Genomic DNA, 19,934 nt, shown 5'->3' on the forward strand with positions numbered 1-19,934 from the left:
TACCAAAAGACTTGTGATAGTTAAAAATTTAATAGTAGTAATGGTAACTGTTTAATATTGGCAAGCTGAATACACGTGCAATAGGGCAGGTTTCACAATTGACTTCTTAATTTTTATTTCTACTAAAATTAGAAAATCTAAATGCACAATGAGCTTGTCAGATATTGCAATGAGTGTTAGGTGGCTACTAGATAATTCCGAACAGTTGAATCTAGCGTGGATCTAGCATCATGAGGAGCTTCTAATTGAAGACAGCTTTTAGTAGTGTTAGATCCTAAGTAGAAGAGCATATGGCAACCTAAAAAATTGAAGTTTCAAGTTGAGAAAGAGTAGGAGTTGTATTCAATTGCATGGATTGCATTCAGCTCTGAAAAGCATTTTTTCATACAGTTGCAACATTTGGATGTGTTTGAAAATATGTTGAATAATGTGTCATCCATTTTTTTCTCTTAATAAGAAAGAAAATTATCATGTATTGGGAAATAATAAACTCCTGGAAGTAAAGGCATTTGCATAAAAGTCTGGTTTTCTTACAAAACCCTGATACTTTGTTTTTTTAAAAAAAATTAATTTATTTATTTTTGGCTGCGTCGGGTCTTTGTTGCCGCGCACAGGCTTTCTCCAGTTGCAGAGAGGGTGTGGTACTCTTCCTTGCGGTGCATGGGCTTCTCATTGCGGTGGCTTCTCTTGTTGCGGAGCACAGGCTCTAGGCGCATGGGCTTCAGTAGTTGTGGCTTGTGGGCTGTAGAATGCAGGCTCAGTAGCTGTGGCACACAGGCTTAGTTGCTCCACAGTATGTGGGATCTTCCCGCACTAGAGCTTGAACCTGTGTCCCCTACATTGGCAGGCGGATTCTTAACCACTGCACCACCAGGAAAGTCCCGAAAAATCCTGATACTTTGTTCCTAACATTAAAAATCATGGCATTTAGGATTTGAAGTAATAATTCAGGTTAATAAAAAAACGAAAATGTTGCTCAGATAAGCCATTTGAACAAGTCTACTTGGAAAAATTAGAATAGTTTTTGTTAGCATTATCTGTATAGTAAAGAAGGGATTTTTATTCCAGCCCTTATTTAGAAACTTGTGAGAGCACCTTCCCCATTACTGGCCTCCATACTTTATTGTGGAAAAAGCAGTGTTCTAACATTTGCCTGTTTCTTCTCAATGATTGTGCTTACTGGCTGCTATTACTATATACATAGTAATATGTTTACAGTTTACACTACTTTGTTATTTGTTGAATCAGAATCAGGAGAAATATTGTTTGACTACCAATGTTCTCTGAATAAAACACGAAGTGGACTGACATTTTGCTTATTGTAGGAATAATATCCTTTGTACACCCAAAGCTACAACCCCATCAGTTTTTTTTGCGGGGGTACGCGGGCCTCTCACCGCTGCGGTCTCTCCCGTTGCGGAGCACAGGCTCCGGATGCGCAGGCTCAGCGGCCATGGCTCATGGGCCCAGCCGCTCCGCGGCATGTGGGATCCTCCAGGACCGGGGCACGAACCCGTGTCCCCTGCATCGGCAGGCAGACTGTCAACCACTGCTCCACCAGGGAAGCCCACAAAATAATCTTTTAAGTGAAAATTTTTCTAAATGAAAATGTCTTCTTCTATAAGCTGAATTTTTAATGATAAACCAAACAGGAAATTTCTGGGCATCTTTCCTTGTGTACCACATATACACTGTGAAATGATTCCTATTGTGTACATCAGTGCGTCCACTCATAAGATAAACGTCTGTTTAGCAAGTACAGGATGATACTGCCCTTTCATGTTGTATACCATGATTTTGTATGATATTGATATTTGATTAGGAATTTTTGCCTAGAGCTTGTTATACTTTCTCCAAGCAAAATATTTATTATTAACTGTGTAGCTAGTTGCACAAGTTATCTCTGAAACAAAGTGACCTTTACCATTTTTTTAAAAAATGAGGGATGTAACTTGATCTTTTTTTATCCACAAGTTCATCTATTTCTTTCTGGAAAACATTGCTTTTATTCCAGAAAAATACATTTCTTGGCAATGAGGTTATTGTATTTAGGTCAAAACTGACTTGAAGGCTTTGATGGTTTTCCAAGTCATTGACAAAATTTCCTAAACAGTCGAGGTGTAGTGGGAAAGGGACAAATGGATGCTAGCCCAATAAAATCCAATTTTTAGATCTTCATAGCTGTACTTCCTATTTACTGTTTATTTTTTGTTGCTTGGATCAACTTACCACATTTAAAGCCACATAATGATTCATATTCTATATCTGCACTGCAGTCTTGTTTAATAGCTAGCTACCTTTAATACGTAATTTGAATTGAAGTACTTGTTACCTTTTTTCACCACTACTTCTAATGCTTCAATATACTTCATTTGAGTGAATGATTTTTCTCTTTTTGGTGAATTGGAAATATAATACAACAAAATGGTAACAAAGAAAAATTTAATTTTAACAAATGTAAACAATAATATATGAATTATGTTAAAATACCTTGGTTGAGATAAACTATACTGATAAATGAGGGAAATGGATCTGTGTAATCTTTGTAGTACATATACAACCGACAAGAATTCAAAGATGCTCAATAGCATAATGGGATTTCTGTTAAAATTAGAATAAATTTATGTTAGACAATTTGTGAAAGATGTGTGAAGAGGTAGTACACTGTAGTGCTAAAACAGGGGGATGGGTGGAATATATTCCCAGAGTCAGCCTTCTTCAGTTTGCCTCCCGCAACACTACTTACCAGCTGGGTGTCCCTTGCTTAACCTCTTTGCTTCTGTTTCCTTATCTGCAAAATGTAAATAATAGAATCTACCTCACAGTGTTGTTATGAGGATTAAATAAGTACTTATAAAGCAGTGTGGACAGTGTCCGGCTCGAAGTGCTCAATGCTTCCTATTATTAGAAAATAAATCTGTGCAATCATCTTACCACTTCTCTACTAAAAACTTGTCACTATGTCCCTATCGTTGATCAAAAGAAGTTATCCCACTCTTAATCAAAATACATTGCCTCCTGTTTTGGCTGTCGGTATCTCTCCTACCAGACATAAGCGCCCAGATCCTCTTACACTACCAGTTCTATAGCAGGCATTCAAAACTTGCTGAACTTTTTCCCACTAGGGACAAAGGTCCTTAAAAGAGGAAAAAACTAGAAAGGATTACAAATCACGAAGTGAAGTTTAAGCAGTAGGGCACCTAAAGAAGATTTACAAAACAAGTCATCTGCAGAGTGGCCAACCAGGCGAATCTACCACCCAGCGAAGCTTTTTAGTAAAATTATTTTTCACTGACGTCACTCGATCGCTGACCTCTAAGGTAGAAGAGGCGGAATTAGAGAGACAGCTGGACTTCTTCTTCGCCCTCCCTCCTCCACTGGACTGGCTGGCAGCTCCGTGGCCAGCCCTGCTTCTGGTCGTTTTGCGATTCCATTGGTCAGTTTTCCCGAGGAGGCTGGCCTTGGGGATGACCCCGCCCCCTCTAGGGGCGGGTCTCTCCGTCGTAGGGGCTGGGGACGGTGGGGCGGGGGGCGGTTGCTGCAGCCGCCATCTTGGATTCCGCGGTAGCATTGGCAGCAGTACGGCGCAGCGTCTGGGGAGTGGCTCTCCCCTCCCCCTCCCCCCGGTTCCTTGGCGGTGGCTCCTCCCACTGGGGGGGGTGCGGCGGCGGTGGCATCTACAGCTATGGCGGCGACTACTGCTAATCCCGGTGAGGAGACGGAGGACTGGGGTGCCTCTCAAGGAGGAGGGGCTGAAGGGGTTGGCAACTGGGTAGACCCAGCGCTGAGGGGCCGTAGTTGGGGCTGAGGGCGCTGAGACGCGTGGGGGTGGCTACGGGGCGGTGGGGGAGGGGAGTGACCTGGGGGAGGGGCCCGCCCCTGGGGAACAGGGGAGACCCGAGGTAGAGGGAGGGAGCAGGCGGGTGGGAGTTGGGGATTCCTTGCCCCGAGTTCTGTTTGAGCAGCTGTCCGTGCGGGGCTGGCCCGCCTCCACTCTTGTGGCGGCTTTCTGGTGTGCGATGTAGTCCTCTTTCAGCCTTCTGCCCACTGTGGACCTGCTTGATGCCGAATAACTGTGGGCAGTGTGGCTCGTTTTACTTTAAAGGTAGTTGGGACTCATAGGATCACGTTGCTGTTTAGCTGAGGTGTTACTTCCAAACGTTTAGATTTTAAATTTTAAAAATCTTTGAATTCATACTCAGTTTCTTAAAAAAAAAGAAGCTGTACCTCCTCCCTCCCTATCCGAGGGCTATCCTTTGAAACTTGGGTTTATGTATTAAGAGGTGCCTCTAGTGTCATTAGCTGCTGAAGGCAGAGGTTTGTGTAATGTTTGAGTTACAGGATAGATCTTGCCAACAGCAAGCATCCAGGACCCAGATTTAAATCTTGTTAGGTGGGTCAAGGCAGTTCCCATTCTTTAAGAAAAGTTCAGTTCATGCTATTTCTCAATGAACATCTCTTCTAAAGTGGGAGCTTGAACGTTAAAAATCTAGTCAGTCGTGTCTAAAAGATGGAATGGGGTGTAGTGCAGCAGCAGGTCTAGACAGATCAGGTCTTCAAATTCCTAGTCCCAGTCCTCTTTCCAGTACATTACGGTTATTTCTCCCTAGGAAGTATTTCATTTAAGGGATCCTAGTTTACTTTGCTGACCTTGGCTATTCCCCAGAAATCTTTATCTTTGATAGCCTTAGAAAAGAAGTGAGAGGTGGGGGTGAATAACTTGAAAATATGGTAGTGGGAAGGATTCACTGCTGTTCCCTTGTTAAAACTTAAACTGGATTTTTTTTCGTGTCTCTGAAAGGCAGTAGTATTTTACAGTACTCAGCTTTTGCTATTACAATTGAATCACTGAAATTTACTGTCTTTCCTACCATGTTTCTGGGAACAGACCTATTTAAAGAAGTTAATTTGTCACATGTCAATATCATTTTTAAATCTTTTAAATATTTTAAGAGGAAAAGGAGATAAAGTTAATGGCTAAAATTGCATTGCAGGAAGTGCTGAGTGATGGAATAAAATCGGAAAGATGCTATTATTATGGCAGACCTGACCTTGAAGTAAAATAACCTGTTAACTAGGGAGTAAATAAACAAGATTTTAAACTGATAACACATTGCAAAATACTTATATAACCCTAGTCAAGTTGCAAAGCATTTCTCTTATTAAGAGGTGGCCTGGGTAAAGAAGTTTAGTGCATATGTCAGAAGCTTTTTTCCCAGCAGTGTGGGTTGGGTTGCTTTATTTTGTTTTGTTTTTTAAACAACAGTAACCAGAATGACAATCTCTTGACCACATTTTCATTAGCTGATCAATATCAACTTAAAACTGTAAGCAGAAAATAACATTCATTTGTGCAGAATCCTTGCTTATGATGAAACAGTTACTTTGTTTATTGCCCTGGCAGCCTGCTTCTGCAGTTTTTAGGGTTCTTTTTTTGCGGGCCTCTCACTGTTGTGGCCTTTCCCGTTGCGGAGCACAGGCTCAGCGGCCATGGCTCACGGGCCTAGCCGCTCCGCTCGGCATGTGGGATTTTCCCGGACCAGGGCACGAACCCATGTCCCCTGCATTGGCAGGCAGACTCTCAACCACTGTGCCACCAGGGAAGCCCTAGGGTTCTTTTTCGATGTTGGATAATTCTCCCATCTCTTACAAGTTATTGATCCCAAGTTCAACACATGATAATTAAATTAGAAAGTGCATTTTCTTCCTTCAATTCTTGTTTTGCCCCTTTGTATCAAAAGGAAGAGATCATAGCTGCATTGTGGAGTTTTGATAGCCTGTTCCATTTTGGGAAATGAGGACCATAAATGTAGGGACACAGGGTGGGAATGAACTGTGCTCAGTGAAAAGAAAGTAAATGGTTTTCAGGTCAGAATTCTTTGTTGCATGGTCAAACCTTTAATCCTTAGAGTCATTTTAAGGACTAGGGACATCAGACTGATTTCTTTGAGTTTTTTCTACTTTGTCATTTTGCTAGTTAAGTTTCCCTATGGTTCTTGTTTGTTCTGTCCTCACATATGTCTGCAAAGAATTTTGGTAATAATTATTTAACTCTTCTAAGCTTCATTTAAGTTAATCCTTAGTGTTAATAACAATACTTGATGATCATTTTAGTTGTATTTAGAGTTTGATTTAGAGTTTGATTTAGAGACTGTTGGTGTCCCTTCAGGGTCTTGCAGGGGACCTGGTTCCTTTGCATTTTTCTCTATGTCTTAACATGGTGCTGGATCAAAAGAAGAGTAAGATATAGTTTATACTCCACAATCTAAGAGTTACGTTGAAGTAATAGTTCTAATGTGGTGGTGGCTTTTTTCTGCGTAATTGATAATTCTTCATATTCTATTATTTTTCACTAATTCTACTTAGCAGTGGCAAGATAAGTGAGTGGGTAGGTGGTCCATGAAGTCTTAGGCTATATCTTTCTTGTCTACATAATACTAAACATTTTGAGAAACATTTAAAAAATTGCACGTGTGATTTGTAATGCATCGGCTAAGGCACTGTTTGGGAATAGATTAGTTATTTGATTTATAATTCAGTATTCAAACCAGAGATGTGAATGAATTTTTAGGAGTGCAGTTTTCTCCTTCCTTGATTCTGGTGTTCTCTTTCCCAGGGACCTCTTTTTGTGGTATTAGGTACCATTTATTGTGGGTAGAGAAAGGGTAGAAGGCAAAGGAAGGAACACACTTGTTTGGGTTTGTAAGGCTGACACTTAGGAAAACTTTTTTTTTTCACATAATTTTTACCTTCATAAATTATAGTTTTTAAAGCATCAATTAGCAGAATTCTTACCCATTACCTTTACTTAACCTTTTTCAGATACAGGAAAATAGGAATTTATGCAGTATAAAATTACAATGCCAAGATACTTTAAAAATTATATTCTATTGCAAAAACCTATTTCAAAAGTGTTTAAATATAGTTTACTAATTCAGCAATTGAAATACAATTAACATTTTTGAAAAAGAACCTTAATCCATATACTTTTTATGCTGTTCGAATTGTGGCACCAAACTGAATCTTTTCTGTTTTTTTAGAAATTAAGAATTAGATACTTCTGTATTCTTGGAACTCTACTTTTCTTGTTGTTTTGAAATAGTGGTCTCTCACTTTACTTTTTTGCATTCCAGCCCTACTCCTCTACTCAAACAATCCACTAACAGATGAGAATATGTTGTTTCATGGATGTTTTGTGAAAGTCTTTTGTGGTTGTCTGCTATGGATGACTTTCTTCTAAGGCAGTAACAGTAGGGATTTCCACAGTACCAAGTGGTGGTTGATCTTCAAAAAACTAAATTGCAACACTCAAGGAAACTAAACACTTTTTCCTTGATTTTACTTAGGTTATGACATTTGGGGCATATTTAATTTCAAAACTAGTAAAATTTGAATCCTTAATTGTAGAAACTATCTTTGGAACCATCTTTTTTTTTCCCCTTCAGGCTATTTACAATATTTATTTTAAATGTTAATTCCCTGGCGGTATAGTCCTGTATAGAGGTGCAAGGGTGACATTTCTGTCAGTGCTATCCAGTGTCTCTGTGGTTGTATAGCTGATCTTATTTAGATGTAACAGTAAAGGAATACATTTAAAGCTCTTGTGATATGCAAGGCCTGAGCTCAGTGGAGTCTATTTGGGCCCATCACCCACACCCTATGATAGGCCCTGCCTGTACAGCCATCTGTTTTGAAGAATGCTGCCTAATATGCCATGATGATTTCAATAAGTAGACATCAACGAATATTGGAGTTGGATTCAAGGTAACTCCTGTCATTTTACATGTAAGAAAACAAACCTAGAGAGAGGAACTGGCACATTTATTAAATATCTATTAAGTTCTTACTATATGCCAGGCTACACTTTCCTGTTTTGTTGGCTATTCTGTATGTTAGAAACCATCTCTTAGCTTCCAAATAAATTCTCTAAATTTGCATTTCTTTTCATCATTTCTTCATTTTGTATTTGTCCCTTCACATTTTCTCTAGTTGAGTAGACAAACTAAGTTTATGACTTCAGCAACTTAATTAGAATTTAAGTTCCATGAGAGTAGGACCTTTACCTCCCTTGTTCACCACAGCACCCTACTGCTCCCAGGGGTGCCTAGTACGTAGGACTACAGTTCAGTAAATGTTTGTTGAATAAATGAATGTTGTAAAACCTGGCATTGGAGGTTCATATCTTTATGCACTGTTAATATGAAAATACCTTTGAAAGGATAACACTAATTAAACCATTAACATCATGAATTAATTTATAATAGCTAACAATAATTATATGCCAGATATTGTTATAAATATATTACCTCACTTAATATTCATATATTTATCTCATTTAATATTTTTCTTTAAAAAAAGTTATTTATTTATTTTTTTAATTTTAGCTGCATCTGGTCTTAGTTGTGGTGCACAGACTCCAGAGCACACGGGCTCAATAGTTGTGGCATGTGGACTCTCTAGTTGTGGTGCAGAGGCTCAGTAGTTGCGGTGCGCGGAGCGCGGACTTAGTTGCCCTGCGGCATGTGGGATCTTAGTTGCCTGACCAGGGGTCGAACCTGGGTCCCCTGCATTGGAAGGCGGATTCTTAATCGTTGGACCACCAGGGAAGTCTCCTCATTTAATCTTTACAAGACTCCTATGAGGTATATATTAATATTCTTGTTTTCAGATGAGGAAACTAAGGCACAGAGTGAATAATTAGTTTGTCTGAAGTCACATAGCTAGTAGGGGGTAGAGACAGTTTTTTTGGAGGGGTGGGTAGAGACATTTTGATTGCTGGCAGTCCGTCTACACAAATTTTTTCTTTAGGAGTTTTTTTTTCTTTTTTTAAATTAAAATATAGTTGATGTACAATATTATATGTTTCAGGTGTACAACATAGTGACTCACAATTTTAAAGGTTATATTCCATTTATAGTTATTATTAAATATTGGCTGTATGCCCTTTGTTGTACTATAGATCCTTGTAGCTTATTTATTTTATATATAGTAGTTTGTAGCTCTTAATCCCCTACCCTTATCTTGTCTCTCCCCTCTTCCTTCTCGCTACTAGTAACCACTAATTTGTGTTCTATATCTGTGAGTCTGTTTCTTGTTTGTTACGTTCAGGAGTATGTATTATTTTTTAGATTCCACATGTAAGTGATATCATACACTGTTTGTCCTTCTCTGTTTGACTTATTTCACTTAACATAATACCCTCCAAGTCCATCCATGTTTTTGCAAATGGCAAAATTTCATTTTTATGGCTGAGTAGTATTCCGTTGTATATATGTACTACATCTTCTTTATCCATTTGTCTGTTGATGGACACTTAGGTTGCTTCCATATCTTGGCAATTGTAAATAATGCTGCTATGAACATTGGAGTACAAGTATCTTTTGAATTAGTGTTTTGTTTTGTTTTTTTTGGATAAATTCCCCCGAGTGGGATTGCTGGGTCATATGGTACTTTAATTTTTAGTCTTTTTTGGGAAACCTCCATACTGTTTTGCACAGTGGCTACGCTGTTTTACATTTCCACTAACAGTGTCTGAGGGTTCCTGTTTTTCCACATCCTCACCAACATTTATTATTTGTGGTCTTTAGACAGTATTCTTTTTTTTTTTTTTTTTTGCGATATGCAGGCCTCTCACTGTTGTGGCCTTTCCCGTTGCAGAGCTCAGGCTCAGCAGCCATGGCTCACGGGCCCAGCCGCTCCACGGCATGTGGGATCCTCCCGGACCGGGGCACAAACCCGTGTCCCCTGCATCGGCAGGCGGACGCTCAACCACTGCGCCACCAGGGAAGCCCTGGACAGTATTCTTAATTACTAAGTTATAAGACTTTCTCCATTGTGACTTAAAGTCACTTCCTACAGAAATGTGGCACAATGGATACTTTTTGAGGAGGAGGAGGGTGGGGTATTGTCTTTTTTAGCAGATGAAGAAGGTGAAATACCGCGTCCAACAGCCAGGATGGCACAGTTGCTTGGATGGAGAAGTGAGTGCAAGGTGCTGAAAAAGTTGCTGGAAGAGTGTTGCAGTTCCTAAAATCTTTTCTATAACTTCTTGTATTCTTTCTTCATTGTTGTTTTTCACCTCTTTAAACAACTTTTACTGGAATCCTTAACTCTTACTGGAATCCTTCTCCTAGTTCTTCATACCCCATAATTGTCCCTTTTTGATGAACTTCTTGAATTTGGCTTCAGAGACACTGCATTGCTTGTTCTTTCTCACTGACTCTTCCTTCTTTGTTCCTTAGGCCTGCTCATTTTCTTTTTCTTGTTCATTATGCTTCTCCTTTTCTAGTCTCACTCCTGGGACTGGAACTCTTAATTGATTAATTAATTAGTAAGCCAGTCAACTTCCTTCATTTCTATTTGCCCACCTACCTGCCTCAATTAAACATTTATTTGGTAACTACTGTATCTCCTTCCCTCATTTATCTTTTATATATTGAAGACTCTCTAAAATTTTTATTCCTGTCTTCTCACATAAGCTTCTTTTCCTGTATTTTCATCTATTTAAAAAAAAACTTTATTTGAATAACTGTAATATGTTATTTTTTTAAATATATATATATATATATATAGTCACTAGTATTTCCTTCAGATCTGCTGACCTTCCTAACTTTTCTGTATCTTTTGTGACTATTGCAGTTTTTCCAGTTCCCCAGGTTAAGCAATTAGATGTGTTTGGATTCTTTTATGTATTTATCTGATTTGTTATCACATCTTGTTTTTTTTTGCATTTAAAAAAAGCATTTTTAAACATATAAGGATATTAAAACATATAAAACATTTTAACCATATAAAATATATACCCAAAATAGATGTATTTATTAATTTTTTAAAATTGATTTTTATTGGATTATAGTTGCTTTACAATGTTGTGTTAGTTTCTGCTGTACAGCAAAGTGTATCAGTTATACATATATGTATATCTACTCTTTTTTAGGTTCTTTTCCCATATAAGTCATTACAGAGTATTGAGTATAGTTCCCTGTGCTATATAAGTAGGTTCTTAATTAGTTATCTGTTTTATATATAGTAGTGTGTATATGTCAATCCCAATCTCCCAAATTATCCCTCTCCCCCTTTCCCCCTTGGTAACCATAAGTTTGTTTTCTACATCTGTGATTCTTAAAATATATTTATTTAAACATATATATGTTAAAAATTATTTTAATAAAAATTACCCATGCATATATTTAATGACTTAGTGTTACATGATTTGTTATAAAAACAGCAGTCCTCTACCCCTTCTCTCAGCTTCTTCTCCCCAGTGACATCCATTTTTATTTCTTTTAACCAAACTTTTAAATTTTGATTAAATAAAATGTCCCAGAAGTAAAAGGCAAGAGTTTTCAAATTGAAGGAGCCAGAACAATGAATGAAAAACTCACCCACTCAAGGCACATTATTATGAAATTTCAACATCAGATACAAAGAGTATCCTATAAGCTCCAGAGAGAAGAAAATTGGTCAGTTAAAAATAAGAAGGGGGCTTCCCTGGTGGCGCAGTGGTTGAGAGTCTGCCTGCCGATGCAGGGGACACGGGTTTGTGCCCCAGTCGGGGAAGATCCCACATGCCGCGGAGCGGCTGGGCCCGTGAGCCATGGCCGCTGAGCCTGTGCGTCCGGAGCCTGTGCACCGCAGCGGGAGAGGCCACAACAGTGAGAGGCCCGCGTACCGCAAAAAAAATAAATAAATAAGGAATCAGATTAGTTTTGCTTCTCAGTAGTCACACTGGAAGATAGATGACAATGGAGCAATGCCTTCAAAATTCTGAGGGAAAGTAATCTCCAACTCAGAATTCCATATCTAGGCAAACTATCAGTTAGTGAAGTGGAAGAAAGATATTTTCACATACCCAAGGTCTCCCTTATACTCTTTCTCAGGAACTTACTAGGGGATGAGATTTACCAATAGGCGAGAGTAAACCAAGCAAGAGGAAACATGGAATACAGGAAAGAAGCAGTACAACAGGATACATCCATTTTGCATACATTGCTGTTAGTTTCCCTGTTTTCAGTATTGTAACCTCACTTTCAAATTTGTCTGGTGTTCCCCAGTCCAGAGGACCTCTGGTTTACACTCTTCAGAGAATAAATCAGTTTTTTGACTGGGTGGTGGAGGGGCATTTTCCCTGCTGGAAGGGACAGGGAGAGGATCTGGGAATCCACCTGCTGCTTAAACAGATATCAAACTAATCCTTTTTATTTTAACTTTCATTTGCCCTGCCTTCTACACCCCCCACCTCATTTTTGATTAGTCTATTTTCCCTGCTTCTATTCAAATTTTAAATCTGTCAAATTAATCTTTTAACTTACATTTTCTTCTTGTCACTCTGACTTAATATATTTTGTCTTTCAGTTGCTTATTGAATCAGATTTAAGATTTCATCTTGGCATTCAAGGCCTTCTTACAGTTGGCTAGCATTTGACATCTTATATTTTCTCCTGAATACAGACTCTATGCTCTTTATAGGCCTGTTTCCCTACACCTCCTCACAGCTATGTTCATACCTCCCTTTATGATTTGCTCATGTTCTTTTGTCTATGTGGAATGTCTTTTTCCTCTTCTTTAGTTTTTCTGAGGTCCAGCTTGACCAACTTTTCTGAAACTTCCTGGCTGGCTGGCTGGTAGCTTTATTTCCTTTAGTTTTTCCTTCCTGTTGAGTACCTTCTCTGTGCTAGGGAGTGTGTCAGACCTTAATTTAAACCATCTCAATTATCTTTTTTTTCTCTAAATTTCTCTATCCTTTAGATCCCATAAAAACCTATTATTGAAAGTATGGAATTTATTTTTTATGGGAAAATTTTGTTTTTTCTTAGGAAAGTTACATATATTAGCTATTTAAAATTTAACTGGAAAAAGTTAATAGTAATAACATATAAAGTAAACTCAGTTTTACTAATGATAGAGAAATCCACATCAAACCAACAATGATAATCATTTTATACCTGGAAAATTAGTAAAAATTTGAAGATTGCTAAGGTCCAGTGCTGTTGGAGGTATGGATAATTTCATACCATTGGTGAGGTTCTTAATTGGTATGTCCTTCTTGGAGGGTAATGGGCAGTTTTAAATATGCTCCTTTAGATCCAGCGAGTCATTTTTAGAAATTTTTTAGTTGTAGGTAATACTGGCATCTTTGCTTAAAGATATACAAGGATATTCATTGAAACATTATTTATGATAATGATAGTTTGAATGTCATAAATGTGTACGTTTGTACTATGAAATACTGTATAACTTAAAAAGAATGAGCTAACAGTATTTATTGACATGATATACCTTCCAAGATACATTGTTAATTGGAAAAAAATGAAAGTTTCAGAATAAATATAATATGGTCCCTCTCCTTTGTTATGTAAAAATTGCTAAAACCCTGTAATATATGGTGTATAGAAAAAGGTCTGGAAGGATTCATATCAAAATGTTAACAGCAGTTTCCCATGGGGGAAGCTGGGGTATATGTGTGGAGGATTTTACTTTTGACTGTTTGCTTCTGTATTGAGTATTTTTAGAGACGTCTACATCTGAGTTTCTGTATATCCATATTTTAATATATTACTTTTGTAATGTAAAAATTAGTAATGGCAAAACCAGTTAACAAATTGGTGTTCGATATATTTTTACAAAGCTACTATTCAAGGCGTACTTTACAATGTGTCAGGCACTATTCACGTGCAGTATCTAATTTAATCTTCCCCAAAGGTAGGTACTGTCATTAGCTACATTTTACAGATAAACCCTGAGAGATTAAATAATTTGCCCAAGGTCATACGTAGTAAGTGGTAACCCTAGGATTGGAATCTAGATTTATCTCACTTTAGAGTTTGAGCTGTGTTCTCTAAGATTTTCAACGCATGCCACACACATAGACACATGCACATAAATTTTCTTTTTAAAAAATTGGGATCACGCATTTTCTGATTGTAAAAGTAATATATGTTTAATGTAAAAGAGAAAACGAAATGGATATGTAGAAAATCAAATATTGGAGTCTCTAAATGCCATCCCATAGATAACGACTGTTAATAGTTTATTGTGTAACATTTGCTCACTCCATTCTAGCCATGATGTCATCCACACCATTTCTAGAACTTAGGCATGCTCTCACCTCTGGGTCTTTGCACTCTGCCTGGAATGCATTTTTCCCAGATACCTGCATGGTTTGTTCCTTTACCTCCTTCTGACCTTTCCTTAAATGTTAACCTTTTCAGTGAGGTCTTCCCTCAGCATCTAAAATTGCTGGAACCTTTATGTATTTCTGAGTTGACTCCCCTAGTTTATTTTTCTCCACATTTATCACTATATAACATATCGTTAGGTCAAACCAAATGAAATGACTATCCATTTTTTACCTATAAAATGTCAGTTTTGGGCTTCCCTGGTGGCGCAGTGGTTGAGAGTCCGCCTGCCAATGCAGGGGACACGGGTTCGTGCCCCGGTCCAGGAGGATCCCACGTGCTGTGGAACGGCTGGGCCCGTGAGCCATGGCCACTGAGCCTGCGCGTCCGGAGCCTGTGCTCCGCAGTGGAAGAGGCCACAGCAGTGAGAGGCCCGCGTACTGCAAAAAATAAATAAATAAAATGTCAGTTTCATATTATCAACCCATTTTATATTTTAATCATTTCTCAATTTATCTTTCTCTTCCACTAACATGTAAAAAAGGTTAGGATTTTTGTCTCTTTTATTTATTGTTCTATCTCTAGGGCCTGCAACAATGCCTGGCATATAATAGGCATGCACTAAATAGAAATGAATTCTTCCAGGCTTTTGTTATGCATATAACCTTTATAAAGGATTATATTATATATAATTTTCTGTAGCTTATTTTTCCATATCATATATGGTGAATAACTTTCCATTTCAATCATATAGATCCACCTCAAAAATTTTTTTATATATTGAAATTTTTTTATTGTGGCAGAATACACATAAAATTTACCTTTTTAACTTTTTAAAAATTTATTAACAATTTAAAAACAATTTTTATTTTATTTATTTCTTTTTGGCTGTGTTGGGTCTTCGTTGCTGCACACAGGCTTTCTCTAGTTGCGGCAAGCGGGGGCCACTCTTTGCTGTGGTGTGCGGGCCATCCATCACGGTGGCCTCTCCTGTTGTGGAGCCCGGGCTCTAGGCACACGGGCTCAGTAGTTGTGGCTCACGGGCTCTCAAGCGCAAGCTCAGTAGTTGTGGTGCACGGGCTTAGTTGCTCTGCGGCATGTGGGATCCTTCTGGACCGGGGAACAAACCCGTGTCTACTGCATTGTCAGGCAGACTCCTATCCACTGCACCACCAGGGAAGCCCCTAAAATTTATTTTTAATTGAAGTGTAGCTGAATTACAATGTCGTGTTAATTACTGATGTACAGCAAAATGACTCAGTTATACCATTATATGTACATTATTTTTCATATTCTTTTTAACTATTTTTAAGTGTACAGGTCAGTGGCATTAGTATAGTCACATTGTTATGCAGCCATCACCACCATCCACTTCCAGAACTTTTTCATCTTGCAAAATTAAAACTCTGTACTTATTAAACAATTACTTCCTGTTCCCCAGTCCCTCCAGCCCACGCCGCCATTCTACACTCTATGAATCTGACTATTCTAGGTACCTTATATAAGTGGAATCCTGCAGTATTTGTCTTTTTGTGACTGGATTATTTCACTTAGCATAATATTTTCAAGGTTCATCCATGTTGTAGCATGTTGCAGAATTTCCTTCTTTTTAAAGGCTGAATAGTATTCCATTGGATGTATATGCTATGTATTTAAAGATCCATTCATCTTGATCAACACTGGGTTGCTTCTTCCTCTTGGCTTTTGTGACTAATGCTGCTTTGAACCTGGGTGTTGTACAAGTGTCTTTTCAAGACCCTACTTTCAAATTTCAGTTCTTTTTAGTATATGCCCAGAAGTGGAATTGCTGGATTATATATTCATTGTAGTTTTAATTTTTTGAGGAATTTCCATACTATTCTCAATAGTGGCTGCCACTTTTACATTCCTACCAAAAGTGTACAATAGTTTCAATTCCCTCACATCCTTGTTAACACATATTATTATTTTTTTTATTTTTCATGGTGTCCATTCTAATGGGTGTGAGGTGATATCTTGGTGTAGTTTTGATTTGCATTTCTCTAATGATTAGTGATATTAGGCATCTTTTCATGTGCTTATTGGCCATTTGTATATTTTCTTTGGAGAAACGTATCTTCAAGTCCTTTGTCCATTTTTTAATTAGGTTGTCTTTTTTTGTTGTTGTTGAGTCATAGGAGTTCTTTATGTATTCTGGATTTTAATCTCATCACACATATGGATCACAACTGTTTTCTCCCATTCTGTGGGTTGCCTTTTTACTCTGTTGATACAGTGTTCTTTGATGCACAAAATTTCTAATTTTGATGAAGTCCAATTTATCTATTTTTTACTTTTGTTGCTTGTGCTTTTGATATATCAAAGAAATTGCCACATCCAGTGTTATGAAGCTTTTTCCCTGTTTTCTTCTATGAGTTGCATACTTTTCGCTCTTACGTTTAGATCTTTGATCCACTTTGAGTTAATTTTTGTATATGAGGTAATGTAAGGAAGGATACAACTTCATTTTTTTTAACATGCAGGTATCCAGTTTTCCCAGCACCATTTGTTGAAAAGATTATCCTTTCCCCATTGAACGGTTGTGACACTCTTGTTGAAAATCATTTGACTGTATATGTGAGGTTTTATTTCTGGGCTCTGTATTCTATTTTGTTGGTCTATGTGTCTGTCTTTATGCCAGTGTCACACTATTTTGATTACTGTAGCTTTGTGATGCATCAACATTTTAATGGTGAGTATTTGAGTACTCTCTTTATCCAGTATTAAAGGCAGTTATAATGCTTGGGCATGTAACAAAAGACATGCATAAAAGAGGTTTTGTATTTTGAGTTTAGATGCAGTTTATTATAAATATGATTTGGAGGTAGGTTTTAGGAATAATAAGTAAAATATTAAAAAACACATCCAGGACTTCTCTGGTGGCACAGTGGTTGGGAGTCTGCCTGCCGGTGCAGGGTACATGGGTTCGATCCCTGGCCCGGGAGGATCCCACATGCTGCAGAGCAGCTGGGCCTGTGTGCCACGACTGCTGAGCCTGCGCTCTAGAGCCTGAGAGCCACAAGTACTGAGCCCTTGCCCCTAGAGCCGGTGGTCTGCTGCGGGAGAGGCCACAGCAATGAGAGGCCCGTGCACCACAGGGAAGAGTGGTCCCCGCTCCCCACAACTGGAGAGGGCCCGCGTGTAGCAGCAAAGACACAACGCAGCCAAAAATAAAAATGAGTAAATAGGGCTTCCCTGGTGGCGCAGTGGTTGAGAGTCGGCCTGCCGATGCAGGGGATGCAGGTTCGTGCCCCTGTCTGGGAAGATCCCACATGCCGCGGAGCGGATGGGCCCATGAGCCATGGCTGCTGAGCCTGCGCGTCCAGAGCCTGTGCTGTGCAACGGGAGAAGCCACAACAGTGAGAGGCCCGCGTACCGCAAAAAAAAAAAAAAAAAGAGTAAATAAATAGGTTTATGAAAAAAAGAAAACACATCCAAAGTGGTTCATATTTTATACAAGGTAGGAATATGATGAATTATTGTTACCAACATTTCTTTTTGAACATTTCATTATCTGTTCAACTTTTAATGCTTCCTTTATCATTTCTGTTTTCCTCATTCATGTTTTCAATGACTTAGTTTTATATTATTTCTCCTATTTCAGGAAAGGAAGTCACATTTAGTTAAAAATTATTTATTTATTTATTTGGGTGTGCTGGGTCTTAGTTGCAGCACGTGGGATCTTCATTGCCGCGTGCAGGATCTTTTTTGCAGCATGCGGGATCTTTAGGTGCAGCATGCGGGATGTAGTTCCCTGACCAGGGATCGAACCTGGGCCCCCTGCATTAGGAGTGCGGAGTCTTAACCACTCAACCATGAGGGAAGTCCCGAGAAGTACCTTTTCTATAAATTTGGGAGACTGTGTTGACTAAAATATTTACTATTTTTCTGTAATTTCTGTCAAGTTATGATTTTAATAGAAGGTGCTTTTGTTCAGTGCACTAAGAATACTCCTTAACTGTGCTACACTTAACATCACACTGAGTTCCTCTTCCATTTAAAAGGAGCTAATCTTAGTAAGTTAAATCCAGAGTATGTTAAAAGAATCATACATCATTATTATATTAGGTCCTCAGGTCTGTAGTGACAAATTACCACAAACTAGAGGGCTTAAAACAACAGAAATTTATTCTCTTGCAGCTCTGGAGACTCAGCGTCCGAAATGAAGATATTGGCTGGTTAGGCTCCCTCTTTTCTAGGTTGTAGACACATCACTCCAGTCTCTGTATCCAAATGTCTGTCTCATTACGTTTATAAAAACAGCAGTCATTGGATTTAGAGCCCATCCTAACTCAATATGATCTCCGTCTTCACTAATTATATCTTCAGAGACCCTATTTCCAAGTAAGGTCACATTCTGCATCTCTGTGGACATGCATTTTTACACTCTTCAGCCCACTACAATTTATTGAGCAAGATTTATTCCAGGAACTCAAGGATTGGTCACCCTGAGAAAACCTATATACTTGGGTCGTTAACAAACTAAAGGGGGAAAAATGATTGTATCAATAAATGCTTTATAAAAACATTTGTTTCTGATTTTTAAAAATCCATTCCTGATTTAAAGAAAAAAAGACTATTAAATCAGAATATGGGAATTCCTGGGCGGTCCAGTGGTTAAGATTTGGTGCTTTGCTGTCACTGCCGTGGGCCTGAGTTCAATCCCTGGTCAGGGAACTAAGATCCCATGAGCTGCATGGCATGGCCAAAAAAAAAGAGTGAGTAAATAAAGAGATTCTTAACCTTTTGTATCACGTGGACCCCTATGACTGGTGACATCTGTTGAACGCTTCTTCAACCTCATTGGGTCATTGTGGGAATAAATGAGAGGCACACAAGTTGCCCAGCACAGTGCCTGGCACACAGTGAAGACATAGAAAAAAATTAGTCATTATTATCACTGATTATCTATGCACTCACTGTAAAGCCAAGGAGTAACACTTTTGCTTCGAGGCTTCAAAAGTTCTTATCACACTTTTTGTGTTGCATCCACTCCTAAATAAAAACCTTCTCTGGTCTGGGCCAAGTTGGAGACCCTGGTGAGGGGCAGAAAGACTTGCACATGGGAGGAAACTCTGGTGAGCTGGTGGGGCAGGTCCCTAGGCCCCCAGATCACCCTGGCGTGCAGCTTGCTCTCCCTGTTGAACCCAGAGAATGTTGTTCAGAGTGTAAATAACACTACATAGTATTTTGAAAAATCAATTCTATTAAAAATATAGCTATCAGAATATAAAAAATTACAAATTTGTAATACAAAAATTAATGTTTCTTCTTTACTAACACAATAAATAAGATGTAGTGACAAGTCTAATAATTGCCATATTCTCAAAGTAGTATTGAATGTAACAGTAATTCTAGATATCTGTAATAACTGTCATGTGATATCTGATTTTATTGATGACAAAATCACAGATACTGCTAAAACTACTGTTATACTGTACTTTCATGATTGAAGGAAATGCTAAATTTCAGCTAGAGATTAATGAAAGTAAAGAAAGAAAATTGTTCTTCATCCAAGTTTACCGGTGGATTTTATCCATTGACACACAGATTAAGAACCCTTGCAATAATGCAGTAAGAGAAGGAAACTAATTACTAGTGTAGGGCTTCCCTGGTGGCGCAGTGGTTGAGAGTCCGCCTGCTGATGCAGGGGACATGGGTTCATGCCCCGTTCCGGGAAGATCCCTCATGCCGTGGAGCGGCTGGGCCCGTGAGCCATGGCCGCTGAGCCTGTGCGTCCGGAGCCTGCGCTCCGCAACGGGAGAGGCCACAGCAGTGAGAGGCCTGCGTACCGCAAAA

At 38.7% G+C, this 19,934-nt stretch overlaps 1 protein-coding gene and 1 non-coding gene across 3 annotated transcripts in view; one reads left to right on the top strand and one right to left on the bottom strand.

Moving 5' to 3' along the window:
• Window positions 1-3,557: 3,557 nt before the first annotated feature.
• Window positions 3,558-19,934, top strand: part of ARNT (aryl hydrocarbon receptor nuclear translocator) — a 62,551-nt gene continuing 46,174 nt past the window's right edge. For both annotated transcript variants that reach the window (XM_060139031.1, XM_060139032.1), the window contains exon 1: window positions 3,558-3,710. In XM_060139031.1, coding sequence (XP_059995014.1) covers window positions 3,686-3,710 — 25 coding nt within the window. In that variant the 5' untranslated portion in view covers window positions 3,558-3,685. The remainder of the gene's footprint in view (window positions 3,711-19,934) is intronic.
• Window positions 17,886-17,958, bottom strand: TRNAR-CCU (transfer RNA arginine (anticodon CCU)). Its single transcript has one exon. It is a non-coding gene; the product is annotated as a tRNA-Arg (tRNA).

Source organism: Lagenorhynchus albirostris, chromosome 2 (assembly GCF_949774975.1).
Source record: "Lagenorhynchus albirostris chromosome 2, mLagAlb1.1, whole genome shotgun sequence".
Classification (NCBI taxonomy): domain Eukaryota; kingdom Metazoa; phylum Chordata; class Mammalia; order Artiodactyla; family Delphinidae; genus Lagenorhynchus; species Lagenorhynchus albirostris.